General features: G+C 36.4%; 3 protein-coding genes and 1 long non-coding RNA gene across 11 annotated transcripts; 2 read left to right on the top strand and 2 right to left on the bottom strand.

The window, feature by feature from the left end:
- LOC107630140 lies at positions 2,576 to 12,951 on the top strand. 8 transcript variants are annotated; one of them, XM_021118509.1, is made up of 20 exons: positions 2,576 to 2,926; positions 3,024 to 3,112; positions 3,405 to 3,517; positions 3,605 to 3,659; positions 4,074 to 4,162; positions 4,464 to 4,530; positions 4,620 to 4,715; positions 4,841 to 5,011; positions 5,108 to 5,201; positions 5,292 to 5,371; positions 5,492 to 5,567; positions 5,695 to 5,738; positions 6,587 to 6,654; positions 7,590 to 7,675; positions 7,970 to 8,127; positions 8,227 to 9,559; positions 9,683 to 9,966; positions 10,934 to 11,140; positions 11,222 to 11,378; positions 12,433 to 12,951. In XM_021118509.1, the coding sequence occupies exons 1-20, from the start codon at positions 2,815 to 2,817 to the stop codon at positions 12,729 to 12,731; spliced, it is 3,678 nt and encodes a 1,225-aa protein (XP_020974168.1). In that variant the 5' UTR covers positions 2,576 to 2,814; the 3' UTR covers positions 12,732 to 12,951. The 8 variants fall into 8 exon arrangements, with proteins under 8 accessions (XP_020974168.1, XP_016188685.1, XP_016188683.1 ...); XM_016333199.2 differs by having other exon boundaries at positions 2,577 to 2,926; positions 4,620 to 4,653; positions 4,911 to 5,011; XM_016333197.2 differs by having other exon boundaries at positions 2,577 to 2,926; positions 4,620 to 4,673.
- Positions 12,003 to 12,426, bottom strand: LOC110270057. The gene is made up of 2 exons (XR_002359061.1): positions 12,299 to 12,426; positions 12,003 to 12,061 (listed from the first exon to the last, which is right to left on the bottom strand). It is a non-coding gene; the product is annotated as an uncharacterized LOC110270057 (long non-coding RNA).
- On the bottom strand, positions 13,386 to 14,286 carry LOC107632853 (probable CCR4-associated factor 1 homolog 9). Its single transcript, XM_016336495.2, has 3 exons — positions 14,277 to 14,286; positions 14,066 to 14,195; positions 13,386 to 13,960 (listed from the first exon to the last, which is right to left on the bottom strand). Exons 1-3 carry the CDS (start codon positions 14,284 to 14,286, stop codon positions 13,411 to 13,413), a joined length of 690 nt encoding a protein of 229 aa, XP_016191981.2. The 3' UTR covers positions 13,386 to 13,410.
- Positions 20,296 to 20,838, top strand: LOC107632854. The gene has a single exon (XM_016336496.1). It carries the CDS (start codon positions 20,296 to 20,298, stop codon positions 20,836 to 20,838), a length of 543 nt encoding a protein of 180 aa, XP_016191982.1.

Raw genomic sequence — 22,989 nt, 5'->3', positions numbered from 1 at the left:
GTTGAGATTTTTACCAAAAAAGATAAGATGTGGTGAAGTGATCTGAAGCTCTCTATACCAAAAATGGTGGAGATCCACTTCGGTCAGAGGAAGAAGATCCTTGGAAGCATGACTCGTCTCTACTTTTGATCAACCACCACAGGAGGTAGCTACTGTAGCTACGTGGAGGAAGAGGCAGAAGCTAGAGCAGATAGAGCTATCATCATCAAAAACTCATCAAGGGCTAGAAATCCTTCTTGGAGTGCAAGTTAAGATGGAAGGCCCGGATTGATGAAGATTGGTGACAAGGGAAGACACAGAGGTAATTGCATGTTGGGTTTTACATACGGTTATCTCTCCTCTCTCTCTGGCCGAACCGGTTTTTGCTTGAAGAAGAAGATGATTAGCTCGGTTCAAGAGTTTCAACCTTGGAGGCTTCCCCTTCTATAAATAAGGGAGAACGGCCAGGGCTTGAAAGCAAGGAAAAGAGTGAAAGCACAATGTTCTCATAGTTACCTAAGCGAACAGAAGTTCTTCTCCTTCAATGTGTTTCATTTTGTAATTTTTCAGTTTAGTTTTGTCTGTCTTGAGTCTCATGGAAAAAGGCAAACAGTGAGGTTTGTAAGAAAAAGAGCGAAAAAAGGCAGAGTATACAAAATTAAAAGAAAAAGTCATAGATGTCCTAGAGGTCCTTTGTACATCTGTGTTGTGTTTCATGATTCTGTGGGAATCCCTTTGCAAGTTGGGTTAGCACTTAGCCGTTGAAAGCTTGGTGGGTTACCAAGTCAAGTTCAGGATTAGAGTTAGATTCTGGACTTGTCCTGGATATGAAGGGTAGTTCCTAGGGAGAATTGGTGTATGTAATGATGATTATAGTGAAAATTTCATCATTGTTGTGATGGAGACTGGATGTAGACTGCATTGCACTTAGCAGCTGAACCAGGATACATTTTGGTGTGATTTTCTCTCTCTTCTACTCCATTTCTGTTTCTGCTGCATAGGAGACAAAACTAAAAAAATATCTCTTGGCTGGTTACGAGACAAAAAGAAAAAGTCTCTTGACTAGGCATGAGACAAAAACAAGAAATATCTCCTCAAGTGTGATAAAAGGACAACAAGAGTTATTAAGCGAAAAAGGGGCTAAGATTCAACCCCCCATTCTCTTAGCCACTGATAAACCGTAAAAAAATATCAATAAAATTTATTTTTTCTATTCTTTTAAATATGTTTATTCTTAAAATAATATTAAATATATTTTTCCTAAATAATAAATTAAAATAAAACAACATATATGATAATTATTAGTTGAAATAAAACATAAAATGAATATTTACCTATTTATTTTTTTATTTTTGCGAATACGCGGATACCAACACAAAATCCGCAATCCGATCCGATTAGCGTGCGGATTGAATCCATATTCGCAATTTTCGGATCGGATTCGGATAAATACCACGGATATACGGATCGAATCCGATCCATGAACACCCCTAATTGCTAGGATCCATCACTTGAAGGTAGAACAGGAGTCTCACATTTGAACTATTACCAAGGATTTGTATAAGTAAAATTCAATGAATTTAGGTCAATTTTCATTACGAGGAGCTTCTTCGGTAGGAAAACAATATTGTGGTGCTTCAAGCTCTATATATGACTCGTATGAAATTAACAAAAAAAATATTTAAATTAAAAAGGTAATATATTTTATTTTTGTTATTTAGAGAGAGTTTGATTAAAAATATTTTAGGAATAAATAAGTTTAAAAGTATGAAAGAAATATTTTTATCGAATTCTTTTACATAAAAATATGATTAAAAAGAGAAGGTTTAATTATGCAGATATATCGATATCTGATCCGATCCGATTCGCAAATGTACAGATCGGATCGGATCGAATCCGGCGGATATCATATCCGATCCGATCCGATGGAAAGTGTACGAATCAGATCGAATTTTCGCCCATATTCAATCCGATCCGATCCGCGCACACCCCTACATGATAAACCCCAGTTCTCTCGGCTCCTGATCCAAATTAAAGCTACAAACCTGGCTCCTCTTGTTTCCCACTAAACCCAACCTCCCAGTTCGCACGTGCCTCCATCTCTTGCCCCCGACAGCACACTCTCCGGCACGTGGTTTTTGCGGTAACATCTTGCTTGCTTCACGGACTCACAGTTCACACCACCCTCCTCCTTTTCCTTTTCACGATTCCATCTTTCACAATTCCAAGTTTTGTACCTTAAAATTAAAAAATAAAAAATACTAAATAAAATAAAATAAAAATAAGAGAAAAAGATAAATAGGTCTTTGATTTATTGTCTCGCAGACATTTTTGTCTCTAACCATTGACAAATATTTTTAAGTCTCTGACCTTCATAAAATTTGGACGGATCAGTCCGTCCGTCCATATGCCTTCGTCAGAGACTGATTCGTCAAAATGCCTCAGTCGGACTGATCTATCCAAATTCTGTGAAGGTCAAAAATTTAAAAATATTTTTCAATGATCAAGAACAAAAATATCCACAGAGCAAAAGGTCAGGGATCTATTTGTCCTTTTCTCTAAAAATAAACAGCCAGATTAAAAAAAGCACCGACCCGAATATGTACATCGAAACCCGGTTAGCCAGTATATTTTCCCCCTTTTTTTTCTTTTCCCATAATTATAATAATAATTTCAATACATGAATCTCCATTTGCATGATTTAATGTAAATCCAAAATCCAATGCAAATCTAATCTAATATACATAACGGTTCGGTTCTTCCACCGTTCCACGAGATTTTTTCTTCTTGTTCGGGGGGTGATTCCGAAGCTGGATCCGAAGGGAGGAGCTAGGCATGGAGTCGATCCTAGCGAGAGCTCTGGAGTACACTCTCAAGTATTGGCTCAAATCCTTCTCCAGAGAGCAGTTCAAGTTGCAGGGTCGCACTGTTCAGCTCTCCAATTTAGGTATTTCCACTTTGTAATTTATTTTGTATAATTTGTGTTAATTACAATAATAGTAACCATGATGATGATGATGATGATGATGATGATGATGGTTCAGATATAAATGGTGATGCATTGCATGCTAGCGTTGGATTGCCACCTGCACTCAATGTAACCACCGCCAAAGTTGGCAAATTGGAGATTATGGTTTGTGTTATCACTCTCTCACTATATTTTTTTTCTTTTTAAGGCTATGCTGTTTTGGTTCGTGAGAGTTACTAGTAAAATAGGTGGAAACTGGAAAAATGAAGATTTTGGAACTCAATGTTTTATGATTGTTTAGTTCAGCAATCATTAGCTCTTTCTAATTTTTATATCAATGTCTTCTTTAACCCTCTATGCTTATTTTATATAGCTTTTTTGACATTTTGCTTCTTCATTAGAAGTAGTTGTAATATAATTTATGGTTTTGATTAAATTCAATGTGCGAGTTTTCTAGCTACCGTCAGTGAGCAGTGTGCAGATAGAGCCAATTTTTGTGCAAATTGATCGGTTGGATTTGGTTCTAAAGGAGAATTCTGATTATGAAAGGCCGCCCGAGAATCATGCTAGGTAGTGAAAATTCTTATCTTGCTGAAAGTGTCTGAGAAATCTTGTTGTTCTCTTTAGCTAGTAAGTCTTTTATACTATTGTATGCAGCATCACGCCATCAAGTGCCTCTTCAAAGGGTAGTGGTTATGGTTTTGCTGATAAGGTTTGACACTATTACTACTAAGATTATGTTGTTATGTGTGGCTGAGTAACATCTACCATGTGTATTTTACTAGTTATCTGATGCTTGTAGTTGTTAAACTTTACAATGGATGTACACAATTGAAAATGGAAATGAAGACAGAAAACTATTGTTTAACAGAGTTGGGAGATTTGAATTGATTCACTTCATGCCTTAGCTGGACTCCACATTTTTCTATCTTTCTCCATCCTTTCAACTTTAACGTTGTTGCTATTGATTGTTGAGAGATTCTTATGCAGCATGAATATAAAGATCTATGAAGAGATACTAGTTTAGGATATGGATTAATAGTTTGCTGCAAATAGAAATAATTTGTCTGATGTGCATGTTCAATTTGAATGTTCCTCATTGCCGCTGACTGTGGACTTCCATCAGATTTCAGATGGAATGACTATACAAATTCAAACAGTTAATTTATTACTTGAAACTCATGGGGGTGCCCGTCCCCAAGGGGGAGCAGCATGGTAAGTTCTTCTTACCAGTATTCTGAATTGTTTATCTACTTTAGTTTATTTATGCTCTGCAGTCATTGTCATGTATCGATAAATTGAATTGAAATCAATATTTATATCTTCTTTGCTGGGTTTGGTCATTAGTGCAGTATTTGGTCTGCATTCATTGCAATAGAGTTTAATGATAGTGCATGTTTTTATAGGGTAGCTTTACAGATAAACCTGATGGACTGTTCGTCCTCTTTGACCGAAAAACTATGTTATAAATTTATCCGAAACTTATCCATAAGTATCCCTATATCTCTGGCTGTAGGGCACCTCCTATGGCATCTGTCACCATACGCAATTTGTTGCTGTATACAACAAATGAAAGCTGGGAGGTAATTATGCTTCGGCTCGTGCTTACAATTAATTTGGGACCCTTGGTATAAATATTATTGAAGATTTTTTTGTCCGTTTGCATTATCAGGTTGTAAATCTTAAGGCGGCAAGGGAGTTCTCAAGTAATACGAAGTATATATATGTATTCAAAGTACTGCATTACGCCTTTCATTTTATATCTTATGTGTGTATGACCGATATTGGGATACATTACCTTCTAAATATTGATATTCTATATCATCTCTATACATTCATTGGTATTTCTCACTATGTATAATAATTCTTATCCGCCCCCCTCCCTATCTTCAGAAACTGGAGTGGGAATCTTTGTCTATTGATCTTTTGCCTCATCCTGACATGTTCACGGATGATACTTTAGGCCGCTCTCAAGAGCGAGCAAACATGAGAGATGATGATGGTGCAAAACGAGTATTCTTTGGAGGGGAGCGTTTTTTAGAAGGAATATCAGGAGAAGCATATGTATAGTTCCTCTAATCAACTTTATTATAATCTACTTTCTTCTAAAAGTTTAAGATTCCTGACTCATGAAATGTGACTGTGCTTGCTATTTCCCAGATCACAATTCAGAGAACAGTCTCCAACAGTCCACTTGGGCTTGAGGTTCAGTTGCACATTACAGAAGCCCTTTGCCCTGCATTAAGTGAGCCAGGTAATTAAAAGGACACTTTTTACATGTGTCCACATTGAATCGATACAAGTGGCACAGATGATGTATGAAGTTAATATATTATGTGTGCAGGACTTCGTGCACTTCTCCGCTTTATGACAGGATTATCTGTCTGTCTAAACAGGGGAGATGTAAATTTGAAGGCCCAGAAGGTTTCAATTGCCTTAACTTTTCCTACCTTTGAGAAAATCAGTTTTCAGAAGCTTGTTGTTGGACAAAGCTCTTCTATTATTCTAGCTTTTTGAGTCGTCTTTGAATTTGAATCATGACAGAGATCTACTGAAGCTGCTGGGCGCTCTCTTGTCTCAGTTGTTGTGGACCACATATTTATTTGCATCAAAGATTCTGGTATATCTGCAACCTTTTACATTATTTGATTTTAATCTCCTTTACTCAGGATCAAATATCCTAGAGCTAATAGTTTATGCATATACATGGCATACAAAATGATCATACAATTGCCATTAATTTGCAGAGTTCCAGCTTGAACTATTAATGCAGTCCCTTTTTCTGTCTCGGGTAATTTCCTTGATTATATTCGTTTTTGTGTCTTTATTTACGAATCATTCTTCCCTTCCTGGTATCGTTTGCGTCACTTGTTGATGCCATAGAATATGTATAGGGAAAGGAGGATTTATAACATGCATGGAATGATGTAAGTGTTTAAAAGTAAAAACAAAAATAAACCGAAAATATGAGTGCAAGCTAAAATCTGCATGCAAAATAAAATTCCTAACCCTAATTAAAGTAATAAACATAGTACAATTGGCAAATGACAAATAACAAAATCCTTCCTTAATGACATTCCATATTATATTCTGAAGATCATTTTAAGGTACATTAAATATGCAGGATATATTGAATTTATTCTGAGATATTCTGACATTATTCTTCATAATCGATGCTACATTACTCTTATATCTAGTAGGTACAATATAATCAACTAGAAAAAGTTCCTCTAAAAGGAGAATGTAAGGGTGTATCCACCGTTGAATCATTTTGTGAGTTATGATTACAATACTTTTGTTGATCTAGTGGTACATAAACATAAACCGTTGCCTTCATATTTGAAAAGCAAGCTGACTCTAGAAGAATGCCTTCTTTACAAGAGGTATAGTGATGTTCATGAGGCCTTTGACAACAAGATAGGAGGTAACCATGGTTAATACCTTAGGGCATAGTTGTCTTGCATGTTTATCTTGGATGATCTTATTCAGCATTTGCTGATTAGAAATACATTAATGAAAAAATGTTTATCTAGTTCTCTATGCATTGGCAAGTTGCCATGTCTATTGGTCCTTTGATGTGCCATAGTTTTTCTGGCATCCCTTGGGGAACAATTAATTGTTTATATATTTTCCTTGCAGGCAAGTCTTTCGGAGGGAGAAAATGACAGTAGTTTGACCAGGATTACCATTGCAGGTCTATTTTTAAGGTTTGTGTTATATGCTCTGCCCGAATAACTATTGAAAGGATTAAGTAATTAACTAAACTTGTTTTGCTCAAGGGTCTTTCACATTGTTTATCAGTGTTAATAGGACTTTAAGTCAAGTGGAAACTATATACAAACTAATCTAAAAGGGTTTAAATTAAAATAGGGTGTTTTGGTTTTAGTCCCTCAAAATAAATTTCTTGGTGTTTGTTACCACGTTTTTCCAATATTTGGTTCTTAGTCCTGCTGTTCTAAACTTTGATCATTGCAAGTCCAATATTAGTCCTTACATATATTGGAAGTTTTTTCTTCGGTCCTTGTAAACCTTCTTTTGGATTTTATAACATCACCACTTAATAGTGCTGGCCTAATAATAGAGACCAAAAACATAATGCTGGAACAAAACTCAGACCCAAAGAAAGAAAAGGTTGAGGGACAAAGATCACAATGACTTATAGATATTAAAAATATCTTTAAGCCATCTGGGACAGGGTTGGTGTCTTGCTTCTACTTGGTGCATCTTGGAGAGGTTGGAAAGTTTTTATTGTTCTAATGAATATTGTCAAGCTAATCTTTGTATTGAGGATCTCTTGTCCTCCACCTTGTTTGCATTATCCTTCTCCCCTAACATTAATATTTCTTCCTTTAACAAGGAAAGAAATGAAAAAGAAAAGGAAAAACATTTTAGTGAATGTGAAAAATATTGGGAATGGGTGGTGGCCTGTGTGGCACCTATAACTTTTGTTGTTAGATATATTTGGTTGGCTCTTGAGCAAATAATTTCATTCAGAATGGGAAACAAGAAATCAAACTATTAGCAATGTGCCCTACTTGGTTGTTTTAGTCTGCTATAGTCATAATGATGGTTTCATTTTTCCATGCTGACTGTTGAAATAGTTTTCACTGTTACTAAATTGTATATGTTTCTTGAAATGCAGTGACAAGTTTTCACACCCGCCATGTACGTTAGTGCAGCCATCTATGCATTCTGTTAAAAGAGAGTCTTTTCATGTGCCAGAATTCGGTAATGCTTTATTAACTTAATTTTGCAATGCTGATAAGGATAATTTTGTTTCGGTGTTGTCCAGTAATGTGTTGTGAATTTAATGAAAAAGTTAGACAATGATAGCATTACATTTATTTAATATTACATAGCTTCACATTAATGATAACAACAACAACAACAAAGTCTTGTCCTACTAAATGAGGATTACTACAAGGATCAAGTGACACCATTGTGCCTGTTACAAATGATGCCTGAACTCAGCCATTCCTTGCTTGATTAAATTTATTCAATCCCATTTTCTCCCTCCTGCAGCTAGAAGCTTTTGCCCTCCAATATATCCACTTGGAGAACAGCAGTGGCAATTGATTGAGGGAACTCCTCTAATCTGCCTTCATTCCCTTCAGATTGTGCCTTCTCCACTTCCACCAGTTTTTGCTTCTCAAACAGTTATTGACTGTCAGCCTCTTATGGTATGTGTAATTTATTTCAACAAGTAACTTGCCTGCTATGCCTATATATTTGCTACGGTCGTAGATTATGTTCTTTATTGATCTTTCTTTATTTTCCAGATTCATCTTCAGGAAGAAGCTTGCCTTAGAATATCTTCTTTCTTAGCTGATAGAATTGTTGTCAATTCTGGTGATATTTTACCAGATTCCTCAATAAACTCTCTTTTCTTCACTCTCAGTGGACTGGATATTATGGTTCCTCTGGACAAGGCCCAGTTGGATATTTCTAAAAGCAACACAGATAATGTAGTCCAAACCTCCTTTGCTGGTGCAAGGCTTCATATTGAAGACTTTTCATATATAGATTCACCATCAATGAAACTAAGAATGCTTAAACTGGATAAGGATCCTGCTTGTTTCTGTCTTTGGGAAGGTCAACCAATTGATGCTAGCCAGAGAAAGTGGAGTGCCAGAGCAGCCCAGATTACTTTATCTCTGGAAGCATGTACTGGCCCACCTGCACGTCAAAATTCTCTTGGATGGACCACAGGACTATGGAGATGTGTTGTTCTGAAAGGTGCTTGGATTGAAGTAGCTATGACAACTGCCGATGGCAGTCCATTGTTAAAGGTTCCTCCTCCAGGAGGTATTGTGAGAGTTGGTGTTGCTTGTGAACAGTTTCTGTCCAATAGTTCTGTTGAACAATTATTTTTTATCTTGGATCTTTACGTGTATTTTGGGAGAGTTAGTGAGAAAATAGCAGTGGCTGGAAAAAGGAAACAATTGGAGGGGGTTAAGAACAAATCTTCTAGCGAAAAGTTAATGGACATAACTCCTAGTGACAGTGCTGTAAGTTTAGCAGTTAAAGACCTTCAACTTCGATTTCTTGAGTCTTCACCATTGAATGTCGAGGGAATGCCTCTAGTGCAGTTTGTTGGAAATGATTTGTTAATTAGTGCCACTCATAGAACCTTTGGTGGTGTTATTGTTATTTCGTCCACCTCACGCTGGGAGAGTGTTCAGATAGATTGCGTGGATGCTGAGAAGCACATAGCAGGAGAGAATGGCTCATTCTTAAGTTCTGGAGAAAATATTCCTTCAAGCAGTGGAGACTGTCAACTGAGAACTGTATTCTGGATACATAACAAGAGGAACCATCTATTGAACAGAAATGCTCCTTCAATCCCTTTTCTGGATGTAAACATGGTGCATGTCATACCATTGGGGGAACAAGATAGAGAGTCTCATTGTTTGAATGGCTCAGCTTCTGTATCTGGTATTCGTCTTGGTGGGGGAATGAACTATGCTGAAGTCCTCCTACATCAATTTGGAATACTTGGTCCTGATGGTGGTCCTGGGAAGGGTCTTTGTAAAGGCTTAGAAAAGTTACAGGCAGGACCATTGGCAACAATTTTCAAGACAACGCCTCCCGATGTTGATAATTCAGAAGATGGTATGAACAGTGTTACCTTATTTTTCATAGCCAATATATTTGCTATATGTTGTGATTTCTTCTTTGTTCATGTTCTGTGTTTGTTTTTATAAATTGTTTGCTTATTAGTCAATTATATGCCAGGAAGTTTGAGCAAAGGGAAAGAAACCAGTTTTCCAAAATTGAAGAAGCCAGATAATGTGGATATAACCATAGAATTGAGAGACTGGTTATTTGCTCTTGAAGGGGCACAAGAGATGGCTGAAAGGTGGTGGATATCTAGCCCAGAAAATGTAAGTAGAGAAGAGAGGTGTTGGCACACAACTTTCCAAAGTTTGCAAGTAATTACAAGAAGCAGCCCAAAGAATGTTCTGGGTGAAAAAGCGCCAGCACGTAGAAAACAACAGTATCCTGTGGAACGGGTTACAGTAAGGACACAATTATTTCTTCTTCAATATTTAGTGCTATTTATCTATAAGTCGCAGCACCACTCTTTGGAATTAAGGATTTCTTGATGCTTTGAAGAATATAGTATTTTTTTTTTCAATTCATCTTATCCGACAGCATATCCAGATAGATTTTCCACGCTGCAGTTAATGATTTAATTAGTCTTGCATAAATAACATTGAGAAACTTGGCTAGTTTATTTCTAAATTGAATTTGTGCCCTTGGTATACTAAAATTATAATATAACGGAGTACTAAATTCAATCTATGGCTGCTTGGATGTCGAGTCAGTGGCTGCAATTTTTGTTTATTCTGTGTGACATACTCTTGTCAAAAATCAATTTGGAAATTATTATTTTAACTATGACTTAAATCATCAATCCATGTCAATAAGATTCAATAACATTTTGACACTAGTTATTGATTTCCTAAGTCTTCTGTCCTGGAATTAGCAGTGTAGAGGTTTGCAATAAAGCACAACATGGGAAATTAAAGTGAAATGGAAGAAGCTGAGTGATGCTATGAGTGTTATTTGTGATAAAAATCTACCACTCAAGTTTAAAGAGAAAAAATTTATGGCACCGCTAGACATGAGAAAAAGTTGGGTTAGTGGAAGTTCTAGTAAGTAGATTAGATTAGGCTGAGGGTAGCTTAATAGTGAAAGATAGGGGAGACCAAGCACACCTACATGAAAAAGCATTTAGATGAATTTAGATTTTTACGATGAGACATGGTCCATAAGAAGACACTAGCGTAGTCCATGCAATCGAGCTTAACACACTGAGATAAGGTTTAGTGGTGGCTGTGTTGATAGGGTTGTCAACAATTGTTTACTTGCACTGGAAGTCTTAAAAATAAACTGAAACTCAGATACTAATTGATGATATCGCTGTGCAATTTGTCGTTGTCTTTCCTGTTATTAAGGTGTGTTCTGTCGTACCTCTTACAGGTTGGAATCCAAGGGCTGCAGATCATGAAGCCGCAGAGACCGAAAGAGATTCATTTGTCAAAATCAATTGCAAATGGTGCTAAAGAAGTTAACGGCACTGCTACAGGAATTTGTCTTCAGCTGGATTTGGTATCAAGTGAGGATAATGTTGAAGTTGAAATGGCTAATTGGGAAGTGGAAAATCTAAAGTTCACTGTTAAGCAACCGGTAATGGGAATTCCATATTTAATCATAACCTCATTGTCTCTCTCTTTATTATCATTGTGTGATTAAGATTTTACTATGCAGATAGAGGTGGTTTTAACCAGTGATGAGGCTCAACACCTTACTTTTCTGTGCAAATCTGAAGTTGATTCCATGGGCCGGATAGCAGCTGGAATTCTAAGAGTGCTTAAGCTCGAAGGTTCGGTCGGCCATTCTGTAATGGATCAACTAGGCAACTTAGGTAGGTGCCAAATTTTCTCACTTATATATGCTTTTATTTAATAATAAATCCTTATTAAGTTATAGTGGCGATCATTCGTTGCTACATAAATGTTTCATCTTTAGGAAAGCTATGAAGGGAAAAAGATGCATTTAAGATGTTGACTGTAGCATTCTTGATTGACAATGGATTTTAGTGAGGCTTAGTGTATGGATCAAAGATGTTGACATTGAGGGTTTCAAACAGAGAAGGAGAGAGGAAGAGAATAAAGACTACGAAATAATATTAAATACACTAATATGATTATGTTGTGTTGTGTTACAACGGTACAGTAATTCTATATAATAGTAGCAAAACCCTAATCATACATAAGGAAATGATCTCGCAATAAAAGATAATACCAAAACTAATACCAAGATATTTGATATTCTAGAGAAATGAAGATATTATATGATATATTCGTTTTTCTAATAAAAGAAAATAATGTTTTAAGAAGAGTAGCTTAAAATTCTTTATTCTTTAGGAAAACAACCGAAAATTGACTCAAAAGTCAAAACCAAGGTATCTCGATTATGTGGTTGTTAAAGTGATCTAACTTCTGCTGGCAATCATATTTGATTTACTAGAAAGAGATTGTTTTTATTGAACTTGTGCACATGGTGAAATTTGAACTATATTTGTGCTAGCTACTCGGCAGGTTTCTCCTAGATCGGAAACTTTGGTGTGTTTGGATTTGAATTTTTAAAGCAATATAATTCACTTTTGATATATCTGTATAGTTTTTTTTTAAAAAATAATCTAAATCTCAAAACAATCTCAGTTCCAGATTTTTGGCAGAAACCTGATAATGTATGTCTAAGAAAATCATATTTTAGCTTTTTCAGTTGGATAACAAATTTAAGTTGTAAAATCATTTTTTTTTTTCAGAATTTGAAACAAACACTAATTGTGGGCCTAGTAAACTGTAACTTTGAGCACATTATAGAACATGGGCTATCTTTTAATATTACAGTCTTTTTATGAAACTCGTACGTTTTCCATTATCTTTCTTTAGTAACTTTGTGATGGCATGCAGGAAGTGAAGGCATTGACAAGATTTTCTCTCCTAAGCATAGCAGAGATGATAGTGTCCACAATAGAGGATTTTGTCCATCACCGAAGCTGGTAAGCAAAAGCTTGCACAAATCAACGATGGAACCGACATTAACTTTGCTCGAGGAAGCAGTTGCAGATTCACAGGAAAAGATCAATGCCTTAATCAGTGATTTTGGTATTTCAGAGTCCTCTGGGCAGCAACTTACCATTGCTAAAGAACTCAGTCAAAAGATTGAATCAATGGAGGGTTTATTGAAGCAATTACGGAATAAAACTTAAGACCTATTCATATTTGTATGTAACTAGAATTTATGATTGTCCTTTTTCTTTATTGATATATTTTACATAAGTCACAATTCATTTTGTATATAGCAAAGAAGATCATATTGCTCAGTGTTGTATAAAATAGTTAGAAATTAGGACTCTTCATTATTGTAAGAAAAATTTTGTTTGGTTGAGCCTGTAGTGCTAAATAACAATTTTGGTAGCTTGCCGTCATCTCATGAAATTTTCTTTTGGATGTTTTAATTTGTTCATGTGTAATACTGTATTCAGAAAATATTTAATTAATATTTATTAAGTTAAAATTGCTTTAGATAATAGATAGTATGTTTATTGTGTTCATTTATATTGTGTGAATATATGCCCTACAACAATACAGAAAAATGTTTTCACCATAAAGAATTTGCTGTAATACTGCGCCTCCTTAGTGACTCTCAGTAAGATGATGAACCCAATAATAAGATCTTAATATGTTTGCTAAATCTTCAAAAGAAAATAATAATGAAAGTCTATTGAAAGTTGTGTCTAAACTCAAATACAAACTTGATCACTGTGAGAGTCATAGACAGAATAATAAAACAACCAATTCAAGTGTTATAAAATAACGGTCATATCCAAAAAATAACCACTTGATGCTACGTTGTAATTCATAGAAAGTATTAAGCTTCTGCAATTTCTAACCCAAAAAATACATTAACATATTCCCTAAACCCATCATCATTAACCAAAAAATAAGTTTCTCTAATCTTGTGAAAGGTGTGGCAGCAGCCTGATGACACTTCCCAGCAACTCGGTCCAGTTGAAGTGTGTCAGCCACCTTTTCCAAACCACCATAAAGGCCATTGCAGAACCTCATCACATGCTTCACATCATAAGCATTTCCCCCAAACAGCTCCTTCACAATCTCCAAGAACTCCTCCAAGCGCGTCGAAGAACACCCCCATGTCAGAATCTTCACCAAATATCCAATATCATAAGCACCATGGAATGTGACCATTGTCAGTGCTTTGTTGAACAGCAGCCCGGATGCTGCTGCCAACTTCGCAAAATGCACTGAAGAAACTCTGGCCACTGCATTGCGTGCAAAGTCGATGCCCTGGCTGCATAAGAGTGCCACAGAGTCCTTTGCGTGAATGTCACGTATGAGGTTGAAGTCTCTGAAATTGAACTCCAGATGTAGTGAGTTTTGTTGTTGGTTCCTATGTGAGGGAGGTTGCCGTGCTCTTCTGAGCGAGTGAGTTCAAGCTGAATAATTTTGAGCGCGTCCACGTTGGCCTTCATGACTTGGTAAGTTTCCTCTCGGACAATCTTGGTGGGGGATGGATGACTACGCTGGAGATTCAGTGTCAATGGAGACAAATAGATATTTGTCAATCAGGCTGCTTATGATTCGGAACTCGGAGGCAGCCCACACTTGCCTGATCACAACCGAGCTGTTGGGACTAGGCTCTAGAAGCGCAGCTGTTACACAAACCTTGGTTGAGCAGCGCGCGATAAAATGGCGGAAAACCAACAACCATGGACGGTGTCATCAGAAAAAACTCTCGGTCATTTTTATAGTCATTCTTGTTCGTCATCGACCCTCGTCATTCTTGTATATATGGTCGTGCTATTTCTAACTTAACCTTGGAAAGCAACTCTGTTAAATTCTTAGAAGTTGAAAAAAAAGATAGTTCAAAGGTATGATTGTTGATCACGTAAGAAAAATAGAAGAAGAAAAGACCAATGTATTGTATAATATATGCACTAAGGTTTTATAAACTAAGCACTTGTTTAATGTGAACAACTATAGAATTAAAGATTTAGATTTATTAATTGCAAATTGTTTTTTAGATTTTACATTTATTTGATTTGATTTGTCCTGATTTAATTTAACACAAATATATTTATTTGATTGATTCTATTATTAAAAGCTATTGTGTGCCAATGAGTAATAGCTCAAATGGCATAGTCTCCCCATACTCAATTAAAAAGTTACGGGTTCGAGTCTCCTATCTTTGATAAAAAAAAAAAAAAAACTATTGTGAAAATATGTTTTTGTGGAGTTTGAATGCAAAGTGTGTGCTTGTATGAGTGAATTGGAAACGGTACACTACCTTTTCTTTGACGGAGTTCCTTTAAGAAATGTTTTGAGGCTTGGGTGGATAGGGGTATGAGTAAGAAAGGGTCCATGGGAAGAGTATTAAGTTTCTACGTTATTTAATGATGTATTTAAGTTTCTGATTTTGTGTTGCTATGGTTTCTTTAGGTATGATTTCTTTAGGTGCTGTTTACTAGTTGTCTAGGATTTTGCTATTAACTATTTATTTAGAGAAAGTCTAGAAGATTAATTAGTGGTCCATTTAACTAGAGTCAATTAGGATAAAAATAGTTCTAAAAATAAAAATCAATGTAATGTATATTACACTGCATCAATGTCCAATTGTTTAATGTGAACAATGACAACATTAAGAATTTAGATTTATTAATTACAAACTTGATTTGTTTTGATTTAATTTAGAGTATTACTATATATACAAATCTTTTTGGCATACAAATTATATAAGTTAATCTTAACCCAACAAAATTTACTTACATAACACACGTTTGAAATCACGTTGTTTCTCTTTGTATCCCGCGTTGCTCCTCCTCCTCTTCCTCCTCCTCCTCCTTCTTCTTCTTCTTCTTCTTTGCATTTCTCTTCCTTTTTCTTCGCGTGTTTCATCTTCATCGTTATTTTTTTATTATGTTGTTGTTGCATTTTTTTCCTCCTCTTCTTTCTATTGATTTTGCAACATTATGTATTTTTTTTTTTGTTTTATTTTTTCCTCCCAAAAAGAATTATGAGAATAGGAAATAAGAAGATGAAAAAGAAGAAGCAACAAAAGATGAAAAGGAGGAAGAGAGAGTTTTGAATTATGCAGAACTTATTAGTACACATACACCAAAAATTCTTAAACAATACACTCAAATATTTTTGTATTACACCCAAATATTTTTGTGTTACACCCAAATTTTCTGCAAATACAGAAAAATATTTTCTCTAATGCTACATTTTCTTCTTTTTTTAGTTGAATGGATGTAAGTTCATCATCTTTCAAGTAATTTTGCAGCATTATGTGTTTCTTGTTCTTCTTTGCTTGATTTTTTTATTTTTATCTTGTTAAGAGAGTAAAACAAGAAGAAACTTGAGAAGGTAAAACAAAAAGAAAAAGATGAATAAGAAAAAAAGAAGAAGAAGATGGTGATAATGATGAAAAAAGAAGAAGCAGTAACAGAAGATGAGGAGGAGAAAGAGGAAGACGAAAGGTTTTGAATTATGCAGAACTTATCAGCACATATACACCGAAAATTTTTAAACGATACACTCAAAAATCTTCGTGTTATACCTAAATATCATCGTGTTGCACCCAAATTTGCTGCAAATACAGAAAAATATTTCCTCTAATGCTGCATTTTTTTCTTCTTTTTTTCCTTATTTCTTTCTTTCTTTTAGTTGAATGGATGTAAGTTCATCATCTTCCAAGTAATTTTGTACCATTATGTGTTTCTTCTTCTCTGTTTGATTTTTTTTTGTTTTCATTCTTTTTAAGAGAGTAAAATAAGAAAAAACTTGAGAAGATAAAACAAGAAAAAAATATGAATAAGAAAAAAAAAAGATGATGATGATGATGAAAAAAAAGAAGAAGAAGCAGCAGAAGATAAGGAGGAGGGAGAAGAAGAGTTTTGAATTATGCAGAACTTATCAGCACACATACACAAAAATTCTTAAATAATACACTCAAATATCTTTGTGTTACACCTAAATATCTTCGTGTTACACCCAAATTTGCTGCAAATACAGAAAAATATTTCTTCTAATGCAGAACTTTTACATTACATTCAATTCAAACCATCAACGATGAACAACAATTTTCACAAACAAAAATATTATTTTCCTACAGAATCATAAACTACTAACGAAAATATTAACTTGAATCGAACCACACCTTAGCCACTTGATTGGATTCAAAATAATAATCAATTTCGTTCTAGTTCAATTGACAATCTGAACTTGAATTATTCAACAACGAGATAACTGATGATGGAGGAAAGGAGGAAAAGGAAGGAGGAGAAGAAATTCCAATGAAAAAAGAAGGAGGAATAGGAGGAGGAGGAGGTGGTGTTGGTGACGACGTTAACGAAAGAGAAAAATAACGAAGAAGAAGAAGAACGTGCAGTATGTAAACCCCGATAAATTAGTAGATAATTAGTCAATAAATTAGTTTTTAATAAAAAAAGATTAGAAATATGAATATTATATCAAATTAGAATAGAGCTCATCGAAACGAGAATTTTGACACTAATTTCGAAGAAAACGGTCTAAGATTGGACCGCATGGGCCGAACCGCTTGAACCGGTCCAAATTGGGCCGTCGGTCCAACCGGACAGACCTATTAAATGAACCCAGCATTGCCCTCTCCCTTATTTCAGCAACACGAAGCTGAAAGCTTCCCAGGGAGAAGAAGAGCGAAACACCCCGTAACCTTACGGTAAATTTCTAACTCCCGTAACTTCTCCGTCTGAGCTCCAATCGCCGCACCGTTTGTGGCCACGCGTTCACCGCGTCGAGGTCTACGTCTCCACCAAAACAATTTCATAGGTAACTAGCTATTTCACCTCAGCCTCTTCTTTTTCCCAATTTTTGAATTTTGAGTGAGAATGTTGAATTTCTTTAATTTCTGATGTTTTAGGATCTAATTAGCTTGAAGAAAACGTTCAGTCTTGCTTATTTGAAGCTTGGGTAAGGTGAGGATACGATAATTTTATTTTAATTTTATTGAATTTGAGCTTTGAGTATTAAATTAGATGTATATGTGTTATGAATGCGTATTAGGTTGTGAATAAATAATTGGAGCTTGAAATTGTGAATACTGGAACTTGGAGGAAGCTGATTAGTTGAATTTTGAAGGGCTGTCTTGTTTTTAAATAATTTGCTTTGGTCGTTACGTGGAAATCAGCCAAGGTATGGTTTAGGTTTCTTGCATTTAATATATAATGTTTTGTGAAAACTTAGGCTAGATGACCATATGATGAGCTGAATTGCACGGAATGGTACAATGCTTAGTATATACTTGATATCTATGATGTGGCTTGATTGTGTGGTAGAGTTGGTTGTTATATGGACATTCCAATGAAATATGGCTAGTTGATGATTTTATAGGTTATATGCTTATAGATTGAAGGCTTGATGGTTTTGTTGATAAATATATTATTGATGGTTGGTGGTTGAAAAATGGATTAATGTTGTGTTGAGTTGTGTTATTGATATATGGTGTTAGATTTGGCATATTTGATAAGGAATGGAATGGAGATTGATTAAAAATTGAGGTTTGAACATTTTTGTAAAGTTGATTTTTGGCCGAACTTCGGCGAGGTATAACTTGGCCTTCGGACCCTCAATTTGTTTCTAACTTGTTTAAATTGAAAATTGGGTTCGTGATGTTTGTGCCACTTGAAGAACGGTTGAAAAATGTTGCAAATCGAATAAGTTATGTTGGCTGGAAGATTAAGTTTATAAACTATCCTTTAACAGGATTTTTGCAGCTTTGTTTCCTCAACTCTGCTACTGCATCTGCTTCTGGTTTTTTCAAAGAACGTATGGCCACGCGTACGTGTGGAGTAGATTTTCGGCGACGCGTAAGCAAAGAGTCCATGCGTGCGCGTAAGGGGTAAACAGGCATGTCCACGCGTACGCATGACATGACGGTTTCACCTACGCGTACGCGTGGCACATTTTTTAGCAAACATGATTGTTAATGTTTTAAAATAAATTTCAAACATCTAAACCTCTATTTTTATTCCTTTAGTCATGAATATTAGTGTTAAACTCGACAGTCAGATGAAGCTAGGAAATGAGGATAACTTGAAGGTGAAGTAAAGTTGAAAAGTGACGAATTGGTTATGAGATGTTATGGATGAGTCATATATGATACTTGATTGGATGTTCAGATGAAAGATTATGTATGAAATTTGGCTTGAATGATTTAATGATCTGAGATACGAGATTCCCTGGATAAAGTGTCGTGGCCTTCCATCACGTGTACCAGGTTGAAAACTCGATACTCTGTTGACCCTACGACGTAAGTGTGACCGGGTACTATATAAATTCCCGAGAATGTTACCCCCATTGAGCAATATTGATTATTTGAGATAAAACTATGCATAGACTCTTGGGGATGCACGTCGGGGGACAGTCTAAGTTCAATTCAGACTTGTCGGGTTGGCTGGATAATCGACAGATGAGCCTCATCAGCCATAGGACAGGCATGCATCATATGCATATTACTTGAATTACTTGCTTGTGCTTTAATTGTGTGTGCCTACATGTACTTGCCATGTTAAATGTGTATTTGTTATCTGCAGTATTTGTAACCTTCTTGTGCTTGCCTTTATCTGTCTATTTGTCTGTGAAAACGCATGATGGAGTTGGAGGTATGGAGGAATGGCAGTATGGGACTTAGATTTAGGGTTAAGTTAAGTTAGGTTTAAATATTCTTAAAAAACCACCTTTTATGGCTTCTGTTTAATACTTTAAGCTCTATAATCTGAGTGTCGGCGTTCTAGGATTGCTTCTAGCATTCCCAAGACCTTATATATTATGTGTGTGGCACCTTTACCATCCTGAGAACCTCCGGTTCTGATTCCATACTATGTTGTTATTTTTCAGATGCAGGTCAAGAGGCATCTCGTTAGGCGTCTGGACTCTTGAAGTGGAGTGGTTACTGGGTTATTTTGTTATACTATGATGTATATATATATATATATATATATATATATATATATATATATATATGTACTTGGCTTTCTCTCCGCATAACTTGTTCTTTTTGATCCTCTTAGAGGTTTATGGAGAGGCAGGATTGTGTATATGTACTTTTGGGTTTTTGATATGTATGTATATATGTATAAATATTCTCTGGCCAGTCTTGACTTTGCAGGCTGAGTTAGGAGCTTGTTATTTTGTATCTTTGGCACTCTATACCTACTTTTGTCATCTTATATTTAGTAGTTATAGTTTTCTTAGCACGCAAGTTAACTCGTTCCTTGAGCGTTGCGCTTTTATTTTGCGACTTTTATTTCCTCTATTCTTCAAGGCTCCTAGCATATTATAATTCTTTTGCTATTATATATACTCATTTTATTTTAGAGGTCGTAATACCACACCACCTCTGTTTTACGACTTAAGCGTAAAGCTTTGTGTGATAGGGTGTTACATTATGGTATCAGAGCAGTTTGTTCCTATAGAGCCTGAAAGACGGACTGATTGTGCTTCTGTGCATTCTCTGTGTATGTGTTTATGTGCTATTAGGATATCTAATTGATATATATGGCATAAACGTTTGTGAGCATGCATTTGGAACTTAAAGCATTAGACTTGCGATGTTGAGACTGATCAACTTAATATCACTTGTTTGGTGTCTATAGTGACCAAATGTCGACTCGCGGACGCGGTCGCGGGTGAGGTAGAGGTAGGACAGGCACCGTTACTCCTGCTCCCATAGGGACTGATCCAGTAGACTTTATGGCTGCCCTCAGAAATATGGCTATAGCTATGCAGGCAACAGCTGAGGCATTGGGTAATCAGATAAACCAGGGTAATCACGGGAACAATAATCATGAGGACGGTCCTATGACAGTTGCTACATTTCTGAAAGTTCACCCTCCGACTTTTAGGAGAACCTCAAATCTTACTGATGCAGATAATTGGATTCAGGCTATGGAAAGGGCGTTACAGGCACAACAGGTTCCTGAAGAGCAATGGGTTAAATTTGGAACTTATCAGTTGCAAGGTGAAGCTCAGTATTGGTGGCAGGGAACACGACGTATCCTGCAGCCTGATGGTGCTGCGATTCCTTGGGAGGTTTTCTGGACAGAATTTTATAAGAAATATTTTCCTAATTCAGTCAGAAATACCAAGAAACTTGAACTGATGCAATTAAAGCAGGGACAGATGATTGTTGCTGAGTATACTAGTAAATTTGAAGAGTTATGTCGCTTTTCTCGTATTTGTCAAGGTGCGCCTGAAGATTTTGCTGAATGGAAGTGTATAAATATAAAGGAGGTCTTCGGAGCGATATTCTGAGCTTTGTTGCCCCAATGGAGATTAGAGTGTTTTCTAAATTGGTGAATAAGAGCATGATGGCTGAGGATTGTGTGAGGAAGGCGGCAGCAGAGAAAGGAAGTTTGAGGGTGCCTTTTCAGAGACCTTCAGGGAGGAACTTTGCTCGGAGAGGTAGTAATTTCAAGCGTGGAGGCTTTGTTCCGCAGCAGACTCAGGGTCAAGGTAATTACAGAAGGCCGAATACTAATGTTAGTCAAGGAAAGAGGTTTGTGAAGCAGCCACAGCAGGATCTGAATTGTCAGAAGTGCAGAAAGTATCATCCTGGAGTTTCGTGCAGATTAGGACTTGGAGTATGCTATTCCTGTGGACATCCCGGGCATATAGCCACTAATTGCCCAGAGAAAAAGAAGTATGAGACTGGTAGGGTGCAGTAGCCGGAGAGAGTATCACAATGGATTTTGTGATAGGTTTGCCTATAACCCGGTCTGGTTGTGACGCTATTTGGGTGGTTGTGGATCGACTAACAAAATCAGCTCACTTTCTTCCTATCCGAATAAGTTGCACAATGGAAGAATTGGCTCGAATGTATATTAAAGAGATTGCCAGGTTACACGGCGTGCCATCTACCATTATATCTGACGGAGATCCTCGTTTCACATCAAGGTTCTGAGGAGCTTTTCAGCGGGCATTTGGGACTCAGTTAAGTTTGAGTACTGCGTATCACCCTCAGATAGATGGCCAGTCAAAGAGAACTATTCAGACCTTGGAGGATATGCTAAGGGCTTGTGTTTTGGACCAGCCAGCGAGCTGGGATCAGTATATGCCATTAGTAGAATTTGCTTATAATAATAGTTACCATGTGAGCATCGGAATGGCTCCATATGAAGCTCTGTATGGCAGGAAATGTCAATCTCCACTATGTTGGTATGAAACTGGAGAAAGAAGTTTGTTAGAGCCTGAGATGATAGCTGAAACTACTGAACAGATAAAGAAGATTCGTAGTCGAATGCTTATAACCCAGAGCCGCCAGAAGAGTTATGCTGATCAAAGGCGAAAGCCTTTAGAATTTGAGGAAGGGGAGCATGTTTTTCTGAAAGTTACACCAACCACTGGAGTGGGAAGAGCTATTAAGACTAAGAAACTGAATCCCCGTTATATTGGACCGTTTGAGATCCTGAAAAGAATTGGGCCAGTGGCTTATAGAATTGCCTTACCGCCGTATCTTTTGAATTTGCACGACGTGCTTCATGTGTCACAGCTTTGGAAGTATACTCTGATGCAAGTCATGTTCTAGAACCGGAACCAATCCAAATAAGAGAAGATCTAACACTTCCAGTAACTCCAGTGAGAATTGATGACACCAGTGTTAAACGATTATGCGGAAAGGAGGTATCATTGGTAAAAGCAGCTTGGAGTCGAGCAGGTATCGAGGAACATACTTGAGAACTCGAGTCAGATATGCGGAAGGATTACCCACATCTCTTTTCAGGTAATTGAATTTGAATTTTGAGAGCAAAGTTCTTTGTTAGGTGGGTAGGATGTAAACCCCGATAAATTAGTAAATAATTAGTCAGTTTTTAATAAAGAAGATTAGAAATGTGAATATTATATCAAATTAGAATAGAGCTCATCAAAACGAGAATTTTGACACTAATTTCGAAGAAAACGGTCCAAGACTGGACTGCATGGGCCGAATCGGTTGAACCGGGCCCAAACCGGGCCGTCGGTCCAACCGGACCGACCTATTAAATGAACCCAGCATTGCCTTCTCCCTCATTTCAGCAACACAAATCTGAAAGCTTCCCAGGGAAAAGAAGAGCGAAACACCCTGTAACCTTACGGTAAATTTCCAACTCCCGTAACTTCTCCGTCTGAGCTCCAATCGCCGCACCGTTTCCGACCACGCGTTCACAGTGTCGAGCTCTATGACTCTACCGGAACAATTTCATAGGTAACTTGCTATTTCACCTCAGCCTCTTCTTTTTCCCAATTTTCGAATTTTGAGTGGGAATGTTGAATTTCTTTGATTTCTGATGTTTTAGGATCCAATTAACTTGAGGAAAATGTTCACTCTTGCTTATGCGAAGCTTGGGTAAGGTGAAGATATGATAATTTTATTTTAATTTCATTGAATTTGAGCTTTAAGTATTAAATTGGATATATATATATATA

The sequence above is a fragment of the Arachis ipaensis genome, chromosome B03 (genome assembly GCF_000816755.2).
Source record: "Arachis ipaensis cultivar K30076 chromosome B03, Araip1.1, whole genome shotgun sequence".
NCBI lineage: Eukaryota > Viridiplantae > Streptophyta > Magnoliopsida > Fabales > Fabaceae > Arachis > Arachis ipaensis.
Note: the sequence above shows the minus strand (reverse complement) of the source record. Positions and strands in the feature narration are given on the sequence as shown.